Raw genomic sequence first — 26,319 nt, 5'->3', positions numbered from 1 at the left:
AGAAGCGAGGGTGAAAGGCTGCAGGTGGGATAAGGGAGCTGTAAGAAGGGAAAGCAGAACTCAGGAGAAAGCAGGGAGATGGGCAGCAAGAACGTGCTGCAGGCGGGGAGGTGGAGGGGGCTAAACAGCGAACCTGAGCGAAGGGAGAGGAGGGGAAACCCTGGAGCTCAGCACCCGGCCCTGCTCCGTGACCGCGGGTTAATGTTTACTTGTGCCTGGGATTTCTTGCATCTCGTGGCACTTTTAGACATGCGGAAAGTGTTTCATCTGTTGTCACGTCAGGCAAATATCTAACTGTAAATCTTGAGGAAAATATCTTTCTGGATAAAACACAGCAAGCTAATGTCTGTCTGTTTAAAGGTTTAGGCCAACTCTCAGAAGCTGAAACTGAGATTTGCTTTTCAGCACATCTAAGGGGACTGACCTGGTGAATAACAACTCTTCTACTTTCATTTCTTATCTCTTAGAGAAATTCAGATCCCTCTGGTAAGAAATCATAGTTATTGCTGGTACTAAAATGACAACAACAAAAGTATTTTACAGTTTTTTATTATTATTATTTTCAAAACTGTTGATTTTCTGGATTGTGTTTTACAATGCTGTAGTACTCAGAGAAGACTTTTCAAAGCTTGTCAAGGAAAAAATAGCGATCTTTCTGTTGTATTGTGAGCCCAAGTTAATTTTCCAATTTGGGGACAAAATCCAAAACTTTTTATGAGAATAGTGGAAAGAGACAACTTTAACCCAGAGCTCTGAACAGTGAAGGCACAGGCCTTAGAGGATGTAACATGAAGGCATTTTGAAAACCGTCCCAGAAGCATGAGAAAAATGATTTAGGAGCAGAGGGCTGCCTTTCCTCCCACGGCGGTCACGCCAGGACTGCAATTCCAGGCGTTCAGCTCTGAGCTCCCAGAGGTGTTTTAGTGCTACAAGAGCCAACAGCTGTTTTCAGCAGCAGAGGGGATCCTGAAGCTGCTGCCTTAAGCCTGAAGCACATCTTTACCCAGGCGTGGTGTAAGAGCTGGTCCTGCCCTGGCAGCTGGGTGGCTGCGGCACCGGGGGCTCCGCGGGCTGTGCAGCCGTGTCCTGCACCTGCAGGCGCACGCTGCCCTGAAGCTGCCAGCACTCGGAGCGGCCTTGCCAGGAGGTGGGCACGTTAACGCCAGGAGCAAAGCTATCGTGCCCGTACTGCTCTCAGGGCACAAGGCAGCACCTCCCACGAGCAGGAATTTGCGATGCCGTTTCTAGTGAGCAGCAATCCGATTGCCTGGGCAGCATCGGACCCCACTATCACGTTGGCTGGGCAGCAAAAGAGGAGAGCAGAAAACTTCGGGAGAAAAGCAGTTTTGTCTCTGATCCAGAAGTTGGGGGAGTCTTAAGGGCAAGGAGTACTTGGGATTAGCATCTGAGCAGCTCCAGCTCCCCGTGCTGGTGGAGGCTGGTGCAGCAAGGCAGGGCAGCAGGTTCCCAGCCTGGGGCTGGGGGTGACAGAGCAGCGAGCTGGGGCAGAGCTGCTGCTCGCTTTTCCACAACCAAGGGGTGTCTGGCAATCCAAAAGGCAACAGAAAGGAGGGAAAAGAGCAAGAAGCCACGAAATGAACAAAAATAGTTGAAAAACAAAACAAAACAACCACCCAAACCAACAGATTTCTGTGGGGAGAAACCAAATGTGGATGGGGAAAGAGAAATTAATTCAAAACACACCCCGCGCTAAAGCTGCTAGAAGAGAAATCTCAAAATTGTTCTAGAAAGGCTGGCAGCAAAGCCAGCAGGCGCAGGCGTCGCCGAGAGGCAGCGGCACCCACGGTGCCCCGAAGGCAGCACCTGCAGGAGGAGGACGGAGCCTTGGGGCGCGGGCAGGACTTCACCGCGGCCAGCCCTGCGCCAGAAACCGCGCGGGCCCCCCAAAAGCAGCATGGCAGCGAACCCTGCAGACAAGGAGTACGAGGTGTGCTTGGCAAAAGGCAGCGTCTGGGCCCCGGGGGGTTTTGGAGCTGGGCTCCAAGCACAGCTCTGCCTCTCGCAGCGCGAGGGCCAGCATTTCGCTTTCCCCTCGTATCTCCCATCGGAGCCTTTCGCCCCTCTCTGCCAGCAGATGCACGGGAGATGGGGGAGTCGGGAGGACAGGGGAAAGCAGCTCTGCTGCGGTACTAGGAGGTAAGGAGAGGACAAGTAACGGCTTAAAAACTCGGTACGAGTCGCTGAAAATGCCAGCTCTACAGGAAAGAAACGCGTAGGAAAGCAGAATTTCCTACGAGCGCCTTAAAAGGGACGGAAACCGAAGGCTTCGCGGAAAGTCTTACAAGCTGCAGCACCAACTAAAAATGCTCTTGGCGTTTGTTTTTTTTTTTTTTTTTGCTGGATCCGGTACCGGGGCTGCCGGTGGAGGCAGGCAGGCAGCCAGGGCGCCCGGTGGGGACGGGCTGCCAGCGCGGATCTCAGCGGAAGACCCGTAACTGACGTGGACCCGAAAACCCCTAAGGACCAGGGGGCACCGCCGGGCTCGCAGCCTGCCCGAGCGGGGGCCGGGGCCCGGCTGCACCCCCCGCAGCGCCCTGCCCCGGCCGCGCTGACGGGCGGCCCCGCGGCCCCGCCCCCCCCCTCCGCCCCTCCCGGTGCCCGGCCGGGGCCGCGCCTCCCCCGCTCGACTTCTCGCGAGACCTCAGCGTCACGCTCTCCGCCGCCGCCGTATCCTTCCGCGCTCTCCCCCTCCCCCTTCTGGAGAGTTCTGCGCGCCAGGCGCGCGGCAAATAGTCCCCGCGCCCTGCCGCCCTCCCTGCCCCTCCCCTCCCGGCCCCGCTCCGAGCTCCCCCCCCCCCCCCCCACCTCCCACCCGTCCCCCCCCCCCCCGCGGCCACCGCCGGTCCTCCCGCGCCTGCAGCCCGGCGGCGGGGGCAGGGGGCTGGGAGAGCGCGGCGGAGTGATACGCGGAAGGGAGCGGGGGGGGGGGAGAGGCGAGCAAGCGCCAGCGCATAAAGAGCGGGCGGAGGGATGCGGTAGCGCTGCGGCACCGAGCTCCCGCCTGCGGCCGCCGCCGGGCAGCGCGCGCCAGGCCCGCGGCCCCTGCCCGCCTCCGCCGCCGCCCCCGGGGGCCGCCTCCCCCCCCCCCCCCCCTCCGCCTCCCCCCCCCCTCCGCCTCCGTCCCCCCCCCCCCTCCCCCCCTTCCCGGCCCGGCCCCGCGCTGCCGCCTCCGCGCTGCTCCTCCTCCTCCTCCTCCCCCCCCCTCCCCCTCGGAAAATAGTCCCCGCGGGCCGCCCCCTCCCCGCCCGCGCGCCCCTCCTCGCCGCCTCGCGCACACAATGGCGCTGAAGAGAATCCACAAGGTAAGGCCCGCGCCCGCACCCCGCACCGGCGCCGCGCGGCCCCGCCGCCCGCCCTTACGTAACCCGGCCGCACCGCCGCGCCCGCACCGGGGCCCGGGGGGGAGCGGGGCGGGGGCGGGGGCCGCGGCCGCTCGGTGCGGGGCCGGGTGAGGCCGAGCGGGGCCTGCGCCTCCCCCCGCAGCCCCCGGGGCCGGGCCTGTGAGGAGCCGCCGCTCCCCCCCCCCCCCCCACGGGCCCCCTCCGGCCGGCCGCGGCCCGGCCCCACCGCGGCAACGTGGCCCCGGGGAGCCCGGGCCGGGCCTGGCGGGGCCGCTAGGGGGCGTGGGGCCGGCCCGGGCCTCCCCGCGGGGCCGCGACCGCGGCCGGGCACCGGCAGAGCCCTGCGGGGGGCGGCCGGAGGGGCCCCGCTGAGCGCCGGGGCAGGGCCTGGCGGAGGGGGGGGGGGGGGGGGCTCCGGGTTCCCCCGTGCCCAGCGCCGCTTGGGGCCGGGCAGGGCCCGGCGAGGCGTTGTGCCGGTGGGGCCGGGGCCGCTTTCCGATGTGAGTCACCGGGGCCGCTGTCAGGAAGCGCCTGGGAGAAGCGCTCCCCTCCCGGAGCAGGCGGCGCGCCGTGCCGCCCGTCCCCGGCGCCCGGGGAAGCGAAGCGCTGCCCCTGTGTCCCCGCAGGAGCTGCGAAAGCAGATCGTCGTGGTGTCGTGTGCTGAGCGGCGTTGTGTTATCAGGTGGGGGGGAAAGGCTCTCTTCAAGAAGACAGACCGCGCCATTACTGCCATGCTGAGTTGGGCCTCTGCATCCTTTCCCCCAAAGAAGCATAGCTGTGAGGTTGGGACCCACGTTCAGGGTTCAGATGTGGAAGCCAGTCCTCCCGTAGGGCTTCTGCTCTGAATTGCTGTGTGGCTCGAATTCTTGTTTAGAACCAGATGTGAAACTGCTACCTACTATTTAAGTTTGGCTTGCTTGTTCTGATACATAGTATCAGGTTTGGACTACATCTTAATGTCTTTGTTCTGATTGTAGGTTGTCTTGAAGTTCTTGTGAAGCTTCATGGGTCTTAGTGGTCAATTTAAACCTAAGATGATGAAGAAGAAGACTGAAGAGTTTGAAGGATTGCGTATGCTTGTGGAATGGGTAGACCTTGAAGGAGAAGGCCTTAGAGTACAATTTTAGTTACTGAAACTTCCAGATCAGCATGCAGTAATGTGTTACATAAGCAAGCTGTTCTCTCGTTTAGGATCAATTGTACGCAATATTTGGTCTCTGACTTTGTTGATACTTAACTCAGATCAGTTTTCACGCTGTATTATTTCCACAGCATGTCTGTGGACTTGCGGGTACTTTGGAAGAGTGCCGCTCCTTGGGAGTGGGTTATTTGCCTGCCGTCAGTGTGTGCCTAGGGGACAGTGGTGAATGCGAGAACAATAAACGTGACAGCTGGGGTTGGAGGGGACACCCACAATGCAGGGCTCTTGTGGGGGCGCTACATCTTCTGTAGGGTAATTTGTGAAGTAGGCAAAGCTACTTTCTCGGAGTTTCGTGTTTGCTTTGGTTCAGCTTTCTCAGAGTTCTGTTTCCAGCAGAAGAGAAACTGCACGTGTTGGGCCTTTGTTAACTCATGGCTTGACTGTTACTCACTGGTTACTCATGGGCTGATTGTTCGTGCTGCTTTTCAAAGGTAGAGAATCCTGAGGCATAATGGGGGCTGCGTTAGGTTACAGGATGCTGCAAAGCCTTGGGAAGTAGTGTGGTGGGGAGGGATCGCTAAAGCAGTGGTGTGTATGGAGCTCGACAAAGTACTGAGCGCTCCAGAAGAGTGCGGATGGCGGCTGTGGAGCAGAGTGGAGGTGGTAGGGCTGTAGGCAAGAATCTCCAGCAAAGTGTGTGGAGGGGTATAAAGCCACTCACTCCATCAGTCCAGGTGCTTTGAAAGTTATATGGGAGTTCAGGTACAGCTGGAAAAGCAATCCTTTAATTTGAGTTACTGGGGCTGTCTCCCTCAGTTACTGAAGTGGTAACCACTGGTTGTTTACACTTCAGCTATCTTAAACCCTGTGGACGGTGTTTGTATCATCTCGCTTTTGTTCTGCTCCCTGGGAAAAGTGGAGGTGCTTTATGTAGGCTGACCATCCCTGTCAGGATAACCGGTGCAACAGCAAATTTCTGACCTTTGCTGTTGTACCTTGTGGCAGGAACAAAAGGCTGCAGAGCGTGGATTAAGTGGAAATAATCCCAGTGGGCTTGAGTACAAAGAAGCAATGGAAGGGAAAGCTGCTGCTTAGGCATTTGGGGGGAGGGAATTATCAGTCTTGGTATATCAGTGTTCAGCTCTCAATCTTGCTGCTGGCTTTTGTGCTTGGTGACCTGGGTTTACTGTCCACCACGGGCTGTGAGGTTTTCTCCGAAGCTCTTGTGTCGTTGGATAATGTAGGCTTCAAAAACGAGCAGGAAATCCCAGGACTAAACCTCTGGCACGGTGTGAACAATGTTACCTGAAGCGGTGTCTTGCACCTTGAGCTCCTCTGGGTTGGAGGAGAGGCAGAACCAAAAGCTGCCTGCAGCCTGGCAAGCAGTCCTGTTCCCCCCGGGAGGCGGTGCAAGAACCCCCGTGGTCGGTGCCAGCTGTGCCTCTGGGGTTGTTCTCGGGGTTGTCCGGGGACTCGAGCTGGCGTAGCGTCTCTGCACGAGGAAGCGGTAGCTGTTCTTGAAGCAGATGCTCCTGAAGAACTCGCGCTTGGACAGCCCCCTGTCAAACTTGTGGTGTTCACCGCGGTCTCTGAGGCAGCAGCGTTCTGAATTTTTGCTTAGGTGCGTGCTGGCTCGCAGATCTGAAACTTGAACTCCTGTCTTGTGAGAACTGTGTAGCTTTGGACAAATCGGGATGTTTGCAGTCATGCTGGCCAGAGTGGCTGTGAAGCCTGAGGGTAACAATTGACTACGACAACTTCATCGCTATTTTTAGATCTATAACAATGATGAGTTTTATCATAGTTATCTCTTAGAAGAAATACAATATGAAGACATCCAGAGGTAGGACAGGAGTGATACTGGACGGCTGCAATGAATGGCTTCTATTTTAAGACTTGAACCAAAGCGCTTTGGGTTCAGCCATAGCACCGTCGGCGGTGCTTATCTTTAGGAAATACATTATCTATAACCGAGTGGGGTGCTGTTTGGAATTGCTTGGAACGGGAGAGCAAGTAAAAGGTTAATTTTTTTGTCATTTATGGGTTCCCTCATATGAACTGCTTGACAGACCTCACGGTGAGGGAGAAGAGGGAACCAGAAGCTGTGCTTGAGCCCTGCTGAGGTGAAGTATTCTCTTACTGCAGAGGAGCGGTGGCTTACTGCCTGTTCTGTGGGCCTCTCCGTATAAACCGTGCTGCTTTGTGGAGCAAAGCCGTGTTCCATAGCGATGCCCCTGTTCAGCTGCGCGAGACAACGGGCTTTCCCACGGCCCAGAGCTGTTTGAACCCTTAAGACGTTGAAGTGTAACTTCTGTCAAAATGAATGGTACTAGTGGAGGAGTTGCCTTAGGTTTGTTGGATAACTGAGCAATGTTAGTATTAACCCAGCTGTACACACGCTACCTGTGTTGGGCAGAGTTCCTTACTTCTGTGCTACAGAAATAGCAAAAGCAGCTCGTGGGAACACCTTGGTCCTTCTCTTAGAGCTTCTTGCTGTGTTCATGGAACTGCCGGTGCAGCCCATCTGTCCGGCACACGCTGGTTAAGCTCCTGCTGGCTGGGCTTTTTTGGTATTTGGTTTCCACAGCAGAAGGGAGCTGTACGTTGCTTTGGTTTTCTTGCTGTCCAGGCTTTAGAAAACAAAGATGAAAGGTGACTGATGGTTATACCAGAGCTTGTTCATAACGTATATCTTGGCTAACTCTATGTATTTCATTAAATTTGACTATTCTTACGCCACTCACTTAACTGCTTGTCTTCTAATGTTTGAGTCTTGTAAGAAGTCAAGAAGGTCAATGGATCTGAGCTGTCTCAAGTACTGGAAAAGCAGATTCTGTCAAATGGAAAGGATTAGAATCCTTCTGAAGATTAAAATGTTTCTGTTAATAGGGGGAAGTAGCCTTAGACTGGCAGAGATTCTGGAATCACAAAAGTCTCATAGACGAAGAGAAAACCTATGGAATCCGTGGTGTGACCTTGGTGCATGCATGTGGGCACCGCCTCGTACAGCGGCCCCGCTTGACGAGCACATCCTAGAGTTGTGTGAGGTGACGTGGGTGTAGGCTTTTATACCTTACCCTGCACAGCGACCTCTGTCTTGGGCAAATGTGGGGCCTGCTGGCCTGGGGAGCGTCCAGCAGGCTGTGGTGAGACTTGGGTCCGTCGGAGCTGTGCAGGTAGCTGGTAGCTGGCCCTCTGAGCTGTGCTCTTGCTGCTCCTGCTCTTGAGGTAAGGCGGAGTGCTATCGATTTGTCACTGGCCCTGGTGATGTGTTGCTTGGCAGTGCTCTATTGAAAGCTGCTAACAATTCATGGTGAAGTGATTCAAAGTTACTTTTTGGTTAGATAAATCACAATTTCACAAGGCAGTCCTAGACTGCCTGTCACAGAAGGATTCAGGGGCTTCCGGCAAAGAATCTTGCTAAAGTCAGATTAAAAGCTTATTTTACTGTCAGGTTGCTGCTGTAAGTGAAAGTAAGGCTTATAATCAAAGTAATGATGTGGGCTCTGAGTAAATGAGAGTTTTTGAAAACAGCTCAAACTGGAGTAAAGGGGGAGGACCAGGGAGCACAAGCTATAAGGGCTTTGGTTAATCTTTGACTGCTTGTAGTCATTTCTAATGTGCTGGAGCGTTTCTGGGAAATTGTACCCTGTATTAAGGCGTATTAAAACTTCTGGAACTAACTGCCACAGGACAGTGGTTTTCTTCTCACTTGATGTTGTTGCTGGTTATGTTGGTTATTCTTACTGGAGACTCTCTCAGCAGTAGCTTCAAATCCTTAAAACTAGTCTTGTCTTCGGGCCAGGGCCTCTTTCATCAAGCACACAGCAGACGAGGGTCCAGGGAGCGTGGGGCTTGCTGTCTGGAGAAGTAAATTGGAATGCCTGTAACAAATGTCTCTGGAGTTTAAAATGAATGATAACTTGAAACCAGTGCAGGGTTAAACTTTTAAGACCCAAACTGAGATGCTTCTGTCTTGATAGTGCGTTGGAAAACTTCTCGTGCTGTTTGTGGAGTTGATGATCAAGCTGCACTTTGAATGCTGCGGGCCAGCTGCTGGGAAATGGGCTAACAGGAGGAGGGAGCAGCAGTGACTCCGGGGATCTGAGGGGGACTTGTGGCGCTGGCTTCCCAGTGTGCCCCGAGTCCTTGTTGGCAGCTGATGCTCTCGGTGACTTTGGTAGCACAGCACGGGAGTCTGGCTTAAGCGTGCTGCATCTCCTCTAAAACCCACTATTGGAACCCCTAAGTGGGGTTATGCTTCTGGGGAGCTCAAAATGCCCTGCTTTTGCAGCCTGAGTGTCAGTGAGTTTTGTGGCTTTGTTAGGATACCTGGTTTGCAGATGTAGTTTCATACAACTTGGCATTTGGGAAAATCACCTCGAAGCTGGCTTTGCATTGCACCATGCCTCCAATTCCTCCCCATTGCCAAGGAACTAATTAATACTTTTAGGATGGATCACGGTAATGGCATGATCCTCAGCAATGGGCCTAGCTCCCAGGGCCCTCTCCTGAAGGGTGGTACAAGCTCTGTGAGCTTCCTTTCCAGCTGAAGGCAGCTCATAGTGAGGCAGCCTCCCGGGAGGTGAAAACCTCGACTGAAACTTCATCTAAAGGCTGCCTCGTTCTTTGCTTTTAAGTTTCCAAAGCAAAACCTGCGTGAGCTTAAGGACAAGACAGTGTGTTGGCTGGTAAGCAGCTACAGCTTTCTTCAGACACGGGTTTAAAATCAGTGCTGTGAAGGTAAGACTTGATCACTGGCTTTAAAAAGCCTTCCTGGGTCACTGGGAAGTAGACCAGGCCTTGCAGCTTGGGGTCTGCTATGCGGTAACGTTTGGCTTGTAGATGATACCAGACTAACTGGATCCTACGTGTATTAAGAGTTAGTTTTACACGGGCTCCAGGGTCGCTTGTCCTGAGTTAAGCCAGCTGTTCTTTGGTCTCCTTCAGTAACATCTGGAAACAAAGACTTCAATAGGCCTGGTGTTAGCAGCACCTTGGAAACAGCACAAAAAACTTCCAAAAGGCAGAGTAACCCCTGGGCTGGATGCAGAAGCTTGGCGGTACGGTGCGGCGGTGCATGTTTGTCACTTGTGTGTGGGTAAGTGCAGCTGTATGCAGCTATTGCTCCTGTTCTTAAGCTTGGCTCTGCACGTCTGGTAACTGATCAGTGGAAGTCTGCTGGCATGCAGGCAGCCTGAGGAGAATGGCATGTTAAATGTGATCACCTGTGCCCTGCCAGGAAGCCCTGTAAGGTATTGGTGGTGTAAATGGTGAGAGTGAGTGTGCCCTCCGCAATCGTGCAGGTGGTGCCCAGCTGAGCGGTGCAGCTGGTGCCTGGGAGGGAAACGAAGCCACCCCTGGGGGCAGGGGCAGGCCCATGGGGATGTCCTGAGGCTCAGCAAGGCCAAGTGTGAGGTGCTGCTCCTGGACTGGGGCAGCCCCAGCCGCAGGGGGAGTGGTACCGGCTGGAGAGCGGCCCTGCAGGGACGGACGTGAGGATACCGCTGGGTGAAAAACTGGGCGTGAGTCAGGAACGTGTGCTTGAGACCTGGAAAGCTGCCCGTGTCCTGGGCTGCATCAACAGCAGGGAGAAGAAGGGGATCGTCCTGCTCTGCTCCTCTCTCGTCAGCTCCCAGCTGGAGTGCTGCAGTCAGCTGTGGGGCCCCCAGCACCGCTGGGCGTGCAGCTCTCCAGAGGAGGCCAGGAGTCTGATCAGAGGGCTGGAGCACCTCTGCGGAGGGAGCTGGGGTGTTCAGCCTGGAGAAGAGAAGGCTCTGGGGAGACCTTGCTGTGGCCTCTCAGCGTATGAGATATACGAGACTCTGAGAAACTTCACTAGGGCCTGTAGTGACAGGATGAGGGGTGATGGCTTTCAACTAAAAGAGGGTAGGTTTAGATTAGACATAAGGAGGAAATTCTTTATTCTGAGGATGGTGAGGCCCTGGCGCAGGTTGCCCAGGGAAGCTGTGGACACACCATCCCTGGAGATGTTCAAGGCCGGGCTGGATGGGGCTTTGAGCAACCCGGTCTGGGGGAGGTGTCCCTGCCCATGGCAAAGGGTTTAGAGCTGGATGGTCTCTAAGGTCTCTTCCAACCCAAACCGTTCTAGCCTCCTTGGTGTCGAGAGGCATCTAGCTATATAATCTGTGGAGCTTGTCTGAATTTGTAGGGCAGAATACGAAATGCTGCTTTAGGTGAAAGCTGCATCGCTGATGCAAATGGTATGAGCATTCACCGTGACCTTCCTGTTTCCAGTGTGGTACTGTACACAGCTTCAAAAACCAAAGTATTCCTTCTACCTGGAACTGCAGATTGAGGTGGACAATGTAGTGTTTTGGTGAGAAAGAAGGCTACTGCTAACTAGACTTTTCTTTGTGTTCTGCATCTGTTGTGAGATTTTCCTTCAGTGGTGGCATGTGAGGTGTGCTGTTGCATCGGTGTGTTGGGGTGGTGCTGCTGGGCTGCTTTCCAGCAGCGGGACGTAGGGTGGGCATCAGAGCACCGCCGCGTTGTGAGTTCCACCAGCCAGTAGATGGGTGCTCAAGCTGCAGCTTCTGCAGCTATTTCCCCTGCCACAGAGGGGAAGATGTGTGCTGGGCTCTGAAACCTAATCACCGGCAGGCTGACCCTACACGACAGACGTGCGCTCTTGCAGCGGTATTTCTTCTGAACATGTATTGTTGTGTTGTATTATGCATAAAGTGGGAGTGAAGAGAATGAAAACTGGTATGGAGGAGAGGATTAGGAGTTCTTTCTGATGGACGTGTTTGGAGTTCTGAGTAGCAGAGCACTCTAAGTTGTCTTCATGGGAGAAGAGAGTTGATAGCATTTGGGAGTGGACTGTACTCTATGCAGGTAGTGTACAGTAGATGTATTCCTGTCTTTTAAGTTCCTATGCTCATATTTCTGAACTTGTGCATGTGGAGAGCCGCTTCATTCTTGTAGCGGTGATGAGGCTGATGAACGTGTGCGCCCTGTATGTGTCCAGGGAGGTGTCAAGGAAGCTGTATGTAACTGACTGCCCAGAGCGACGCTGCTTACTGATGTTGAAGCAGAGCACAGTGCAGTTCACTGTCCTGCAGGGCACTGCGCTTTTAAGACCACTTCTGTCTGAAATTTTGTTGTCCTGCACGCAGTCCTGTAGGATAGGATGGAATGGGGTTCTACTGCTTGCAGTGGTACTCAGCATCTTCAGTGCTCTGGGCTTAAAAACAGGTGCACAGTGGGTGGTGTGAAGTGTGATGATGGGGAATGAGTGCTTTGCTGGCTGATGCTTGCAGGAAGTACGGAGGGAATCCTCACCGGACTAAAACTGGTTGCTCCAAACTGACTTGTGTGACTGGCAGCTTGTAAGAGGAAAGCCCTTCAGCAGCAGGTACTTGGAGATGCTCTGCACCTTCAGGAGTGGAGCAGCCACTTGAGCAGGTGATGCATGCTCAGTATCTTTTCCTGCACAAGCCCATGTGGAACCATGAGATGAGAGAGCAACCTTTGCAGCACTAAGTCAGCACTAAGAAGCTTTGCTTGAGCGCTAGAAAATGTTCAGTTGTCTGTGGTGTCAAGTCAGGAGGCTTTCAGCTGGGCTCTTTGAAACCTGGGAGTCACAGACAGAAAACCAAACTTAGGTTCTTTACAGCAGCTGGAATATGTGAAGCTTTGCATCTCTACTGTGAAACTTCTGGGGGCTTGCACACTGAGGGGAAGATCCCAGAGATTCTCCTGTTTGGTGTAAGGCAACATTCTCCTCTTGTAGCAGAAGATCTGATTAGTGGTGGACTCCAAGTTCAGGGGCAACAGGAGCTGGAACTCCAGGACATCATCTGTTTGATACTTAGAGCCAGCGTAAGTTCTCAGAAGGCCGTTAAGCCCCAAGGTTTTTCTGCAATCGGTTTGTGTTGATCAGTGTCCTTCGGTGTTTTGTCTGTCAAGAGATTCGGGTAAGTAGCTACCTGAGTGCACAACGGAAAAGTGATACAGACTGCTGGTCTGCAGGCTGTGAGGTGAAAAGCTGAATGCACAGCAGGCCAGGGATAGCACGGGAGTGTTTCCTGAATGCTGGGTTTAGTTCTCATAATAGTTGTCTGGTGCTTACATTTAGCTTTCTACACCGAGGTTTGTTTCTGTGCTAGCTGACAGGCTTAGGACCGTCACGCTGCCCTTTCACTGTCCCAGGGAGCAGGTTAGTGGCTGAGGTGGGATCAGCAGGCAAGTTGGATTTCAGGGTTTTACTCTATTTGTACTTGCTGCTAGGTGTCGACTTCCTGAGCAACTTGCTCATGTGAGTTACTGGTGGCAGCATGGACTCTCTGATCTCAGCTGAAATTCAGCTTTAAGCTGAAGTTTGGTGTAGTTCAGAACAGAAGCATTTTACTTGTTCCACACAGCCAGAGATTGAGACTCACGATAGTCAAATCTTACTGTGAAGAAATCCTGACAAGGGGACTTAAAAAATGTGGATTTCCATTCATAGACTAAAGCTAGTTACCAGAGGCCTTGTGTTCTATTGTTTAACCACCCATATCCGCTGGTGGGTGGACTTGGAGGTGAAACAACCAGGTTGTTCGAGTTTTGTATGCTGCAAAAGCTACTTTAGGCTTGAAAATGTAAACTAGATCATTAGAGCTGGAACAGCTTGGGAGCTGTTACAGTATAAGCCCTAAAATAGGGCTGATACTGAGAGTTGCTGGGTTGGAGCCACCTCGTCTCTGACCTAGACATAGTGGAAAACATTATACCTTGATGATGATTAGGGTTTCTTATGCTTTATTCTTAAAGCAAAGCCAACATGATAAGCCATGTGACTTAATAAGCATTGCTGTGACTTAGGAGTGCGTGGAGACCTAGGAGAGGTAATGGGTGCATATGCCAAATATTTTACTTTAAATAAAATTGGCTGTCTGGACCACTAGCTCTAAGTTTAGCGAGGTTACCACTCCTGTTGCCTCAGAAAACTCAGTGATGTGAGCATTATGTTCATGAGCAGGACTCCTGTGAAGAGCAAGAATGACAGCCAAAGTGCTACCAGCAGCTTTTTTTAGCAATAACATGATTGGTTTTGAAATTAAATGAAACAAACTGTTCCTGTTTTTTAGGAGTTGAATGATCTGGCACGTGATCCTCCAGCACAGTGTTCAGCAGGGCCGGTTGGTGATGACAGTAAGTATGCTGCTATTTAGCAAACCCTTGCAGTCTCTACCTTTTTTCTTTTTTTCTTCTAAAGCAGGTTGTCCAGTCTTAGCGAGGAGAACTGGTCTCTGTTGTTTGAGTACTGAAGGCAACTCCATGTACTAATCTTACATTTGTTGCTGTTTTATAATGCCTTCCTTGTGAATCGCTGGAGGTCTGTTGCTTCTGTTTGGTTGGGCAGCTCTGTGTACTTAAGACATTAAGCTGTTTACCTTCCAGAGTAACTGTTCTGGCGCTCTCATCCTGCATGCTGTCTGCAAAAGTTGGAGAACTTCAGTTGCTGCCTGGCCAAACCAGCAAGCAGCCTCATACAGCTATCTGAACGTGTTTGATACCTAAATTATATCTAGTATAGTCACATGGCCCCGTAGAGGTAAAGCAATCTGCTCCTAGTACTAGATGGTGGTACATCAAATCCGGAGTTAACTGTATCTTACCCGGGAGTTAAAGTAACTAGTGCATTTCTTGAAAGGGTAACACGCAGTCCTTGGAGATGACAAGGTAAAGTGTGAATGGAAGGAAAACTAATTGGTGAATTAAAGCTTGGATCGTGAGGTATTGTTAGATTGGAAAAGCTGCTTGCTCTGTGATTGTTTTGTGCTGTTACAGAGTGCAACAAAGTGTAAGAAATGAAAAAACAAGTTTGGCTCCTTGTTTTTAGGCAGGACTTTGCTCAGTCTGGTGTGCTGCTTCAGGACTTCTGAATAAGGAGAATCAGAATGTATGAGTCCTGCTGCGGTGACAGTTCTGTCACTGGATTTGGACATAGGTGCTCAGGTTTGAGATGAGATACGGGTAGACCGTTCTTAAATCACACGGTACTGTTGTGTTTAAAAACTGCACTCGAATCAGTTGGCTCTGCCAGGCTCCCTACAGGGGATAGCGTACTGGAGGGGATAGTCTAGGACTTTCTGGGCCCATGCGTCAGCCGGTGATCTTCCCTGTGCTAGGTTGTTCTCATGGTGTGTCATCTGGACATCTTTTTTTCTGTCCTTTTTGAAGCTCAAAGAGCTGTGTGAAAGCAGTAGACAGTCACTGTTTTGAAATCCTCCTCTGTTTTTGTTCGTAGTGAGAAGGTCTCCTGTTATCTTGCTTGTGGGATTTTCCTAGAGGAAGGCAAGCTATGTCATGTGACTTGGGTTAAGGATATGTATAAAAACTTCTCTTGTAGTTCCCAGTGATATTCCCCAGTCTGCTTTGGTTAGCTGTGAATGAGGTAGCTTAATTGTTGGCCCCTACTGCACAGCATTTTTGTAAGAGGCCTTTTTTTTAATCTAAACTGAAGTGGTTGCACAAGTTGCTCAGGCTTCTTCTCTATGTTAACTAGGGCTTTTGTACTTTATGGTAAGCTACCTTTTTTATAGCAGCATTAAGCTCTTGGTCATAACTTGGGTAGACAAGATTAGTAAGCTGTCTGATTACAGGAACACTTATAAGTTCAATTTTTCCTTTATAACTTTACCTGAATTTACCCCAGGGCCTATGGTACTTACTTGCATTATGAATTAAATGCCTGATTATTTAGTGTATGAAATGCCTGAGATGAGGAAAGGTGTTTATGCTTTCTTGTAGCAGCTCTGCCATATACAGAAGGCTACATAGGAACGATTTAGTAGACATCCCAGTGAAAACTGTGTTCAAGTTGCATTCCACTGCAACACAGTATCTCTGCCCTGGGTGCTGTTCAGCATAGCATCCAAGCTCAGGGAGTATTTGAGTAGGGAACCCCAGTCTATGTTCTGGGAACTCTAAGCTTAGGTGTTCTTTCTAAAAGAAAAACAGTAGCTGCTAGAAACTTAAATTGAAATAGAAGTCTAAGGCTAGGTTAAAAAAAAGAATGCTAAACAGTAACATCTCCACTGATTTCAGTATTTTCATTCCTGAATGAATATTGCATTTTGTTTTGAGGGTTTTTAGCAATATTATCAAACTTTGAGTTACTCTATAGCTTTCCTGCTGTTAAAGTGGTATTTCAAAGAAACTTATAGTTGCCTTGAAGGGCGATTACTAAGATGTAGGGCCAATTTGAGGGTTTTCTTCCCATAACTTCCAAGTTTGATTTGTGCCATCATAATCAATTTTGTTGTTTCCAAAGTTTATCAAAAGCTGTTCAGATTGTCTGGAGGAGGTGGTAACATAATGTTTATGATTTGAAAGCTTCTTTAAACCTTTCTGTATTCAGCAGTAATGCTCAGTTTTCTTCATGATGCCTTTCTGATAGACCTCTGAAAGCCTCGTACTGTTTAGAGCTAACCCTTTGGATGTGTGTAGCTGAAAAGCAGTGACAGCAACGGACACGTGCCTTCTCTGATAGTGATCCCCATGTTCTAGGTCTGCCTTGGGTTGCCTTGTCAGAATGATGTTTCTCAGGGTTCAGACTTGTGCTGTGCTTTCAAAGCGGTGTTTATGGCTAGTCCAGCTGATGCGAACTGTCCCCATGTGTCAGCGGCTCATCATAAACGCTGGAAGAGGAAAAGCTGCTTCTGCTTCCTGAACTGTAGGGACAGTCTTCTTTCTCTTGGTGAGGTAGCTTTGTCCTCTTAGCTCGCATCCAGCTTCTGTTCTAGGAATATGGTTGGCATTATATTACCAAATTTTAGTATACTTCCAGAGTACTCTGCAGTGGTTTAGTTTACTTCCATCCAAACACGTACCTGTGCTTAGCTATTGAAAGTCAGCAATGCTAGGAGTCAGTGTAAAAGCATTCTTTCTGCATTCTCCTTGGGTTCAGGATGATGACTGGTTATATCAGCATATGTTTTCAGTGTGCAGAGGTACGCAGGTTAACATCCAGCGTTCCGTGTATATTGCAGTACAGTTGTAGTGAATCTTAACCATCGCTTACAGATGCATGTGAAATTCTTGGTTCTTTCGTGATAAGCTCTGCTCCTCACTGGCTTTTTGCCACCCCTCTGTCCTCTTGTTATGTGTTTCTCCCTGTCCAGCTACAGGTGATATGGACTTGCTGTGAACCTTTTAAAATGGGTGAACATCACTTTTGAAGTCATGAGGCATTATCTTGAGTTTCTGACTCTACACTGAATGTACTCTTTCCATGCTAGTTGGTGTTACCAGCTGCAATACCCTTTGTTACAAAACCTGCTGCTTGAACCAACTGCATTTGTACTTCAGTCTTGGCAGGGCTGTTTCTGCTCTGCTTCCTTCTGTTCTTTCTATGAGATCATATCCAGTTGTATTGTCTGTACAGTGTGTAATTAAAAACTGCTCATGCTAGAGTAGAACATTAGGTGCCACTGTGGGTCAAAGCTACATTTTGGCCTGGGTAGTCATGAAAGCTGTTGACACCAGTTGCAAGTTCGCGGCCACAGATGGCTTCAGCTTCTGTACCTAAAAGGCTTGCCTTGTAACAGCTGGAGTTTCATGTACAGCTTCTGACTTTTAAAGATCTGATGTAGCAATCTCCGTGCAGAGGGGAGTTTCCCATAGCAGTTGACAAATTTGTGAAGCTGGTGTGTTGCAAACAGGCTAGCGTTAGAGCCTTAGGAGAAAGCAGGAACCCTGAGGCGCGTATTAGGAAATTGTCATACAGATTAACAGCATTGTTTTCCTTATGTTCTGCAGCATAAAGACGTTCTTCACAAGTCTTCTGTATTACCAGATTAAGATGTTCTCTTGGACAGATGCATATGAGTGAGACTCATTTTTTTTCCGTTTAACCTAAAGTATGCTAGCATATTACAGTCTCAAGCATTTAGCAGACTCATTCTTGTAAGACTTTTATTGCTTTCTGCTGCTGCAATGAAATTTTCAGGTTTCTGTGGAAGATAAATGTTCATCAACATACTGCTGCCTGTAGGTTACTTCTTTACACATGTACAAAGCTTAGGCTTACCCTTTATTCAACTAACAAGCAGTGCAGGAGAGATCCTGTTGAAGAAAAGGATGAGCTTACTCTGCACCTTTGCTGTAGTTCAGTCTGAAAAAGGGTGTTGCAGTTGTTGGAGACTGGGCTTTGATTCAGATGATGGTAGAGCTTCATGGGAAACCACAAAATCGAATGCACAAGTTTGGGTCTGAAGCATTGAATATAACTGGATTTTTATTGTAACAGGATTTCTTGTAGGGTGTAATGTGTGTACCTCCACAACAATCTCAAAGTGTGGATCAAGTGTATATGAAGTGCTGAGTACTTCACTCTTGTCTCTGTTCAGCTCTTTGGCTTGTTTCCCTGCAGCTTTTTGGAAGGTTTTGTTTTTAAAATAGGCTTTTCTGTACTGCTTTGTCTTGACGTAAGTAGCTCATTACTTGAGCTTCTCCAAACTGAAGTAAATCTCTCTCTCTTTTCAGTGTTCCATTGGCAAGCTACAATAATGGGACCAGTAAGTATGAGTGCATTGATGTTCATAGTTTTTATGACCAGTCGTCTTATAAAAACTTCTCAAACTGCAATGATTCTTTTTCATTAACAGAATGACAGTCCCTATCAAGGTGGAGTATTTTTCTTGACAATTCACTTCCCAACAGATTATCCCTTCAAACCACCTAAGGTGAGTGGCTTGTACCATACATCTGTTCATTACCATGTGGTGTAATGTACATTTGTGAGCCTACACTGAAATTTTCCTTCTTCTGCAGGTTGCATTTACAACAAGAATCTATCATCCAAATATTAACAGTAATGGCAGCATTTGTCTTGATATTCTACGATCACAGTGGTCCCCAGCACTAACTATTTCAAAAGGTACCTCCAATGCTCACTTAATTTTTCTCTGCTGAAATGAATTACTTATTTAGATTTAGAATGTGAAAGTGCTGTGTTCTTACTATTAACTGCTTCTGTGGTCACAACTTCAGTCTTGTGGTCCCGTGTCCAGCTTATAACAGCTTCTTCACAAGTGCTGGATGCTCTGTTCATCCAATTTCTCTTTGACCACAGGGAGACCGTTTAGTTTTGCTAGTAGATCAGATAAGTCTTTTTTACTTTAAGTGCTTAGTCTTGCAGCTCTCCTCGGGAGATTGTACTTCAGGCTAAATGCTTGAACTATTTAAAAAAAAAAAGTAGTACATGACAAAGGAAGGTTTTGTTGAAAATGCAAACCAAGTTAGATATGTAAGAAAACAGCTGTGGCCTTAAAAGGCTAACAAATACATGCAGTTCTTATCTCCAACTACATGTGATGTTCTCAGGCGTTTTTTAGTTCAGACAGATGACTCTTGTTGCCTCTCTTGCATATCATAACTGCCTTTTACTGAACTCACGAAAATTCCTACCTTCTCTGTGCAGCTAAAGACATCTGCATTTGTAGAAAGAGATGAAAAGGCAAAACAAAGTTTTGTCTCTTGCCAGAAGTGAATCTGCTAGTGCATGAAGCTGAAAGTCTTCACTGTGAGTTGAAACCTGAAGAAATGGTGTCAGTAAAGGGCAAATGACTGTCAGGTTGCCACAGCTTTCCTTATGAATGCTTTTAGTCAAGTACTAGCTACTGTTAGAAGTACTAAGTTAGTATTAAGTACTAACATTCAGTGACTTAATCAAAACATAACAGCTGGTTATGTTAGAATTCTACAGTTGCAGGGCATGTAATGTGGCCTGGTATGTTATCTGCCTTTGTCGTAGGGATTCTGAAGTGGGCATATGCAGTGGGGATGATTAATAGCATGTTTGAAGATACTGGAGAAAATACTAGAATTATGACAGAACAATGGGGCAGTATTATAGAGGCTAGTTGAGGGCATCTGTGGTCTTCGTATTAGTGGCTCTGAGAGCTTTAATCACTCATGCAATAGTTCATAACATGGAATTAATTTTGAAACCTAAATACATTTGCAGTATGCTTCTAATTTTTCCCCAGCTCCATTTTTTCTGCTCTGCCTTGAACTGCTTTCCCTTATCCTCTTCAAACTGCATCCTCGTGGTTTAACTGAAGTAAGCCATGGGATCAGTGTGGCCGTTGTGCTACCTAGTCCCTTCTATCACCATCTCCTCTCCTAGAATATGCTTCCTGAGATGAGGTGCGTTTACTACTGATCGCTTGTCACTCACTGCAGAAGAGTTCATATGAATACACAAACCCCTTCATATAGCACAAAATGCATACAAATCTAACCAGTGAGAAATGTCCTATCAGAGTTCCCTTGGTGGTCATTTTAGGAAGGAGTTAAAGGCGAAAATAAAAAATAAAAAAATCCTGATGTATGACTTCAAAGAAATTAAGAATCCTTCTGTCAGAAATAGCAGAGATGTCTTGTCAGAAGGCAGACCAACTTATTAAGGGGCAAGAGCTGACACTTTGAAGCATTCTTGCCTCATACAAGTACAAAAAAATACCACAAAGGCAACTTCCACTTTCTAGGGTGGATATCTTGTTTTTGGTCAGGCTAGAAGAGTGCCTTTATAGACTTCGGGGCTATTGTAGGTCTCTAGTAACTTCTTGGGTAGCAGAGTAAATTCTTTTGCTGGTAGGAAAAGCTGTTGGGTTAGGTAACTTAAGTGGATAACAGGACTTAAGACATAGGTTAATTCAGCATGAAGCTTCTGTCCCTTCGAAAGCAACGATGGTGGGCATGGGGGAAGGTGTGCTTCCTCTGCTGATACAGAAATCAGGAAAGATTAGAAACAGTTCTAGGAAATAGCTTGTCAAATGCAGCTTCTTCCTTCTGGGGCGTCTGGTAGACCATCAGCAGTTTGTGAACTAGATGCTGCAATTAGTATGTAGTAGCCCAGATTTTGTGCTGCTTTTCATGTTTCCCTGCAAGGGGAAAATGCAGTGACTTCGTTTTAGCCTATACTGTCACTTTCTGGTGGAAATACTGGGGACAATCATGTCAGTACTACCTAATTAGGATAATGTAAGTGGTAAAGGTATGGGTCCTGGATCCTCACACTCTGGAGGATGGTATGCTGTTACAGAAGGCAGTCCGAGTATCTGGTTTAGGAGCCTACATCTGCTAAGTAAAATAACGCCAAAGCTCAGGCATTAGCTATCAGGACACCTCTACTTCAGACTGCAAAATAAACAAGGAAGTTTCTCTACCACTGTGGTTGTAGAAGTAACTAGCATCTTGGTTTTGCATTTGGCCTTTTGAGTGGTTAACGTTCTGCCTTCGAGTGTTTACTACTCCTAGACTTGTGAAAACGGATTCTGAAGGACAGGGAGGACAGCACTGAACATCTTGTGAAATAGAGTAACCTTCTTGTGTTAGTCATTTTGAAGTAAGTGTTCATTAAAGAGTACTTACTGTAGAACATGAGGCATCTCAGAATGTAATCTTAAACACCTTGGTAGCTACCTTAATGCCAAAGCTTAAGCAGAATGCATAGGCTTAAATAAAAAAATGTTATCACAATCATCATAAATAAGAACCCCTGCTATCTGGAGCAGTGGAATAAAGTGTCTTCACTTGCTTTTAACTGTTATCAGCCATTGTTTGGGGAAAAACACTACTTCCTTTTGAATATGGCAAGTAGTGTGCAGGAGTTGAGTGTTTAAGTGAAGTACTTCAATAAAGGTCAGGCTAACTTATGCCCCATTCTACTTCTCCCCACTCTGTATTAAGTGTTTTATAAGTAATGCACCGTGGAGCTTGTATTCAGTGCATTGGAAGATCCTGTCTAGTGAGTAACTGGTCTCATTCGCTTAAGAATTTATCTTGCGCTGTTCAGACTCTTCCATGCCCAGTGCAGTGAGTTTTCTGTGGTGCTGCTCGTACAGATGTTTTAAAACTGATTTACTAAGACTTTGGGAATTCCCAACTACCCAGCAAACTAAATTAACTTTATCTTCACAGTGCAGGTTTCAAAATGGGGAAGTTTCTGATCATCTTTCTTTGGCTTTTGTCTATTATAATGCTTACCCAAATGACTGGCAGGGGAACAGGACTTTGTCACATAACGCTGGTCTGTAACAATGTGCTGAGCTAGGGTTGTGTGGGAAACTTTTTCTAGCATTTCCAACTCTACTGCAATTCTACTATATTTACTTTGGCAACTTCCCAGATGTTGCCCTTGCAGCAAAGAAGACTAACGGTGTCCTGGGATGAGTTAGTCCACGCATTGCCTGCAGGTCGAGGGAGGTGATCCTTCTCCTTTGCTCAGCACTGGTGAGGCTGCACCTGGAGTGCTGAGTCCAGTTCTGGGCTCCCCAGTACGAGGGGGACATGGAGCTACTGGAGAGGCCAGCAAGGGGCCATGAAGGTGATGAAGGGACTGGAACATCTCTTCCATGAGGAATGGCTGAGGGAGCAGGGCTGTTCAGCCTGGAGAAGAGGAGGGTTGGGGGATCTTGCCTAGTGTATGTGAAGGGAGGGTGCAAAGAGAAGAGCTAGGCCTTTCTCCATCGTGTCCAGTGACAGGACAGGAGGCAACGGGCGCACACTGAAACACAAGAGGCTCACTCTGAACATCAGGAAGCTGTGTCTTATTGATGGGGTGACCAAGCATTGGCATGGGTTGCCCAGAGATGTTGTGGAGTCTCTCTTCTAGGAGATGGTCCGGAGTCATCTGGATGTGATCATATCCCCTTGGCTTTGAGTGGCTCTCCTTGAGCAGGGGGTTAGACCAGATGATGTCCAGAGGGGGGAGGCTGCTTGAGGGTCCCTGCAACCTCAGGCAATACACCAAACAAAATTTATTTTTTCTTCTCTAATAACCCATAAACTGTTGAACTGACTTATCAGGAATTTAAATTGCTTTGAAGCAAGAATTTTAAACTTCTTTAAACTGTATTTAAAGGTGTATTTCCTGTGAGGCTGGGTAAGATTGCTGAAAGTTTAAAATGGGACTGTACAATTAAGAAATAGGGTTTGAGTTCAGCAGGGTTGCTTTTGTTTTTCCACATGCATCTTGTCCATTCACAAGTAGAAGCCAGTCATTTGGAAGCTATGTTTTGAAGTTGTTTGACACTGTTCTCACTGGTACAAGCTTACTGTTTGTCAGAGCTGATGTTGCTTTCAGAAAACTCTGACTCAAAAGTTTTGAAGGGTCTGAAACTCAAATGTAGTGATTGTATAGGCAAAAACTTCTTGCAGGAGTTGGCTTTCTGACCACTTCGAGGCGACTATTTTGATTCAGTATTGAGATTTTCTAACCTCAGCAGACTTCATGTTCAATTTCTGTCTATGAGAAAAAGTGAAGTGACTTGTTCGAGGTCACTTGGCAATTTGATAAATTCTCAGCTGTAATGAGACTAAAGCACTAAAGGAAAAATAAGAATATAAAGCTTAGTTCTGTAATCTGCTTGATAGCACAGAGGAAGTCGGCTGTTAGAAACATTAGAAACACTGTCAGCAGTCATACTTCAATATCTCCCAAAATACACTTTCTGAGCTTTTTTTGCTTGTTCACTCATTGTAGTATGCTATTTGGCTGTGCCTGTGCTATACACAAGGATGGACACTGAGCTGCTGCTTTGATATATGCAGTAGTCCTGTGAGCTCTGTCCACTCGAAGTGTAGAGCATAAAGCTAAAAGCTGGATGTTCCTTAAAACCATTGCACGCGTGCCCTGTGCATGTTCTTGGAAGAAAGCCCCTAAGTCTTCGGTGTGTTGGTTCCCCAGACATATCCCTTAACAGCAGCAGAAAGCTGCCAACAGGCCGAAGTAGTACAAACCTAGACATGGAGGTTTTTAGCTGTCAGGTTGGTGGTTAGGAAGGGAGGAACCTTAGCTAGTACGAGAAGTAGGATAGCTGGATTAAAGCCTCTGAAGTGGAGTTATGAATTCCTGAGCTGTGATAGGTGTCCAAAGCTCAGACTTATGCTAGCAGAGGTTTCGTAATCCCCAGAGAAACAGGCTGAACTAAACCTGAGCTGATGAACTTTCTTAGTTACATATTCAAAAACATGCATTTGCCTACATGAGCCAGATTAAAAAGCAAAACAGTCTGGCAGAGCCTGTGGCCTGTCCTCTAGAAGGATGACAAATCGCTTTCTATAGGGAGAACTTACTGGCATAGTATCTGTTATTCACCTGGAGCAGAGTGGGCAAGGATGGGCTCATGATACTGGCATGGTGTACAACAGTTGCTACCTTTCTATTTTTATCTTACTGTTCCATGTCACTATGCAAGCTTTTTGATTATATGGTGAACTTGGGACAACTGTGTGACTTCAGTCAGGACTGGTAACTGAGTATGTATCATCCTGCTGTCCTGACAATTTGATGTACAAAGTAACTGTCATCACTTGCCCGGTACTTTAACAAACCTTCTTGGTGCAGATTTGCTTACTTAGTTCCTTAGAAATGGACCTTCCTTTGGTGGGAGAAGACTGGCTTGGTCTGTTGAGGCCTTGTGCCCGATGCAGGAGGTGACTACAGGAATAACCTTCCTTTTAAAAAGTCAGCTGATCTGTTCTCAATCTAGTGATTTGTGTGCTCTTTGCCTTTAACATAGTGAATTTTGACAGGGGTCTTTGTGGAGAGAGCCAAGGCTGTCACTGTTCAGTTTCTGATCTAAGCTGCTTTGGTGCCCAAGGAAACATCTTACTCGTAGATCAACTTTAGATTGACTTCTTTTTGTAGAGCAGTAGTAGCACCAAACAGCTGTTGAATCAGAACACCAGTTAAGAAGTTTCTTCCAGGTAGCTCATTATCCTGGAGTTGGAACTTGCTTTTTAATCTCCTTTCTGTGACTCAGCTGGAGATTCCATTGCTCCTCAGTTGCTGCTTCTCCATAAATGGTCTATGGATATGTGCTTTCTGTAGCAAGTTTTATCTGTAATTCCAGCTAGATTTTAGCCTAAGTAGTAGTATAGAGGCTAGTACCCTATATTGAGGGAACAGCTGGAAGTGATGGTTATGAGACCTATTCTGGCGTGTTCACAAAGTGAATGCTTTGAATTCTGACTTTGGAAGATGACTTCTGTGCTGATACAGTGAAGGTAATCATGAGCTGTTCTCAGTGATCTTTGGGAAGCCTGTGTCTTACAGGTCAGGTTTCGGACTTTGCATCAAAAGCATCTCCATTTCTTAATTAACCAGGATCACTGTCTTAGTACAGAATGATAGGACAGAGCTGGTATTATCCTCTTTGTAGTGCCATGTCTGGAGAAACCAGAAGGTGTGGCTCTAGAGTCTCATGTTGTGCTCTAACAAGGTTTAAATAGAGGCTTTCAGTGGTAACGTGGACTTCACTGTGGTAGGAATAGACCTGGCCATTGTCTCGAACGTCAACATGACGTGTGCAAAGGGTTATACAGCTGCTTCTGATTCCTAACAACCACTGTCAGCAGCAGCTGCATGCCCATGCAGAGGTGTGTCATAACTGCATGATGCACTTGATTATAAAAGTCATCCATGCCATCAGCAGAAGTCAGTTTTGAATAAACTGATGGGTACCTCTGACTGCCCTCTCCTCCTGAGGCTCTAGGAAGGACATCTTTCTGGCTGTGTAGCTTACTCCCTCCAACTGGAGCTGAGGGCGCATGGTTTGTAAAGGAGTCTGTCTACCTCTGTATTATAGGAGCTTGATGTGTCTCCTAGAGTTGTGTGGGCCAATAGCACGTTCCAGTGGGCAGATGGTGGTTTTGTTTTCCATATTGCTCATTTGGCGAGTGCTGGAAGGATCTGTGCATTCATGAATTCTGTCCTCACTAATGACTGAGCTGCTTCATGGCAGAAGAAGCGTAACCATGGAGTTTACATATGGGATTTGCATCTACCTGCGATTTCCATCTGAGGTTTGGCAGAGCAGGAAAGATGAAGTACTTAATGGCAGACAAGGTGGTGATGCAAGAGCATGCTGCAGAAGCCTACTGAGAAGGTGAGGTGAATCTCACAGCAGTAACCTGTAGCTAAGCTTGCTGACAAGCTGTAAATGGCATGATTCTCTGCACATTGAAGCTACCTTGAGAGACTACCCTTGAATTCTGGAGCATTTTATACACTTTAGGGGATGTCTTGCAGTGGAAACTTGGAATAGCATTGTGCAACATGATGTTGGTAGACCTCAGTTGGCTTCAAAGAGTGTTAAGTAAACAGTTGGCTTGAGATAATAAATCTTCATCAATGCTCTAGGTATGGGGAAGCTAAGACCATTAACTTTTTTAGAAACGCTTTAAGAAACACTTTGTTAACAGTCTTTCTCCTTGATTAGTTCTGTTCTCCCCATTCCTTGTTTAGATGTTGTGGAGTACTTGGTCCATGCTAGTTCATAGCAGTAAGAATCCCTCTAAAGGTATAAGCTTTTCTCATTGTCTGCAGTACGTGGGTGGGAATCACAGTTGAAGTGACTTACCTGAATTAAGAGTGAAGAGATGATAAATCCTGTATTATTCAAGGGGTTCAAACCCCTTAACTATCTTGTATAGTTCTTCAACTTAATTCTGTTGTCACAAGACTTGTTTTTGTGAACATGTACTGTCTTGTGCTAATCTTGGTGTTTACCAGTCAAATGACTACATAAACATCAAGGCTTTACTACGAAATTAATTGCAATAATACTCGACTGCACTGCGGAAGGTGGTCTGCTGATTCTGTTGCAGAGTTATCTTAATTACTCTAATGCGTCAAAGAACTTGTATATATACATAGCTGATGCTCTGAGGACTAAGGATTATTTCCTCTTCCCATTTGCATTTGGGTCCTTAAACTTTATGCAAAGGTAATTTTTTTAAGGGGTGTTGGTGGTGGTGTAGAGGCCGCTTACATTGATTGGTCTAAAGCATGTG

The 26,319-nt window shown here is 47.9% G+C and overlaps 1 protein-coding gene across 7 annotated transcripts in view; it reads left to right on the top strand.

Moving 5' to 3' along the window:
* The first annotated feature begins 619 nt into the window (after window positions 1–619).
* UBE2D2 (ubiquitin conjugating enzyme E2 D2) overlaps window positions 620–26,319 on the top strand; it is a 32,823-nt gene continuing 7,123 nt past the window's right edge. Inside the window, exons 1-6 of one of the 7 annotated variants that reach the window (XR_014572362.1) lie at window positions 3,248–3,323; window positions 13,599–13,662; window positions 17,275–17,343; window positions 18,001–18,032; window positions 18,123–18,200; window positions 18,289–18,394. Coding sequence is in view for 2 of the 7 variants with exons in the window: in XM_083798744.1 (XP_083654870.1) it covers window positions 1,916–1,948; window positions 13,599–13,662; window positions 18,001–18,032; window positions 18,123–18,200; window positions 18,289–18,394 (313 nt within the window). In the remaining 5 variants the exon portion in view is untranslated. Of the gene's footprint in view, window positions 1,949–2,735; window positions 3,324–3,748; window positions 4,045–4,066; window positions 12,349–13,598; window positions 13,663–17,274; window positions 17,344–18,000; window positions 18,033–18,122; window positions 18,201–18,288; window positions 18,395–26,319 lie in introns of those variants that run through there. The other 6 variants (XR_014572363.1, XR_014572364.1, XR_014572360.1 and 3 more) reach the window with 6 other exon arrangements.

This window comes from Anser anser (assembly GCF_964211835.1).
Source record: "Anser anser genome assembly, chromosome: 14".
Classification (NCBI taxonomy): domain Eukaryota; kingdom Metazoa; phylum Chordata; class Aves; order Anseriformes; family Anatidae; genus Anser; species Anser anser.
Note: the sequence above shows the minus strand (reverse complement) of the source record. Positions and strands in the feature narration are given on the sequence as shown.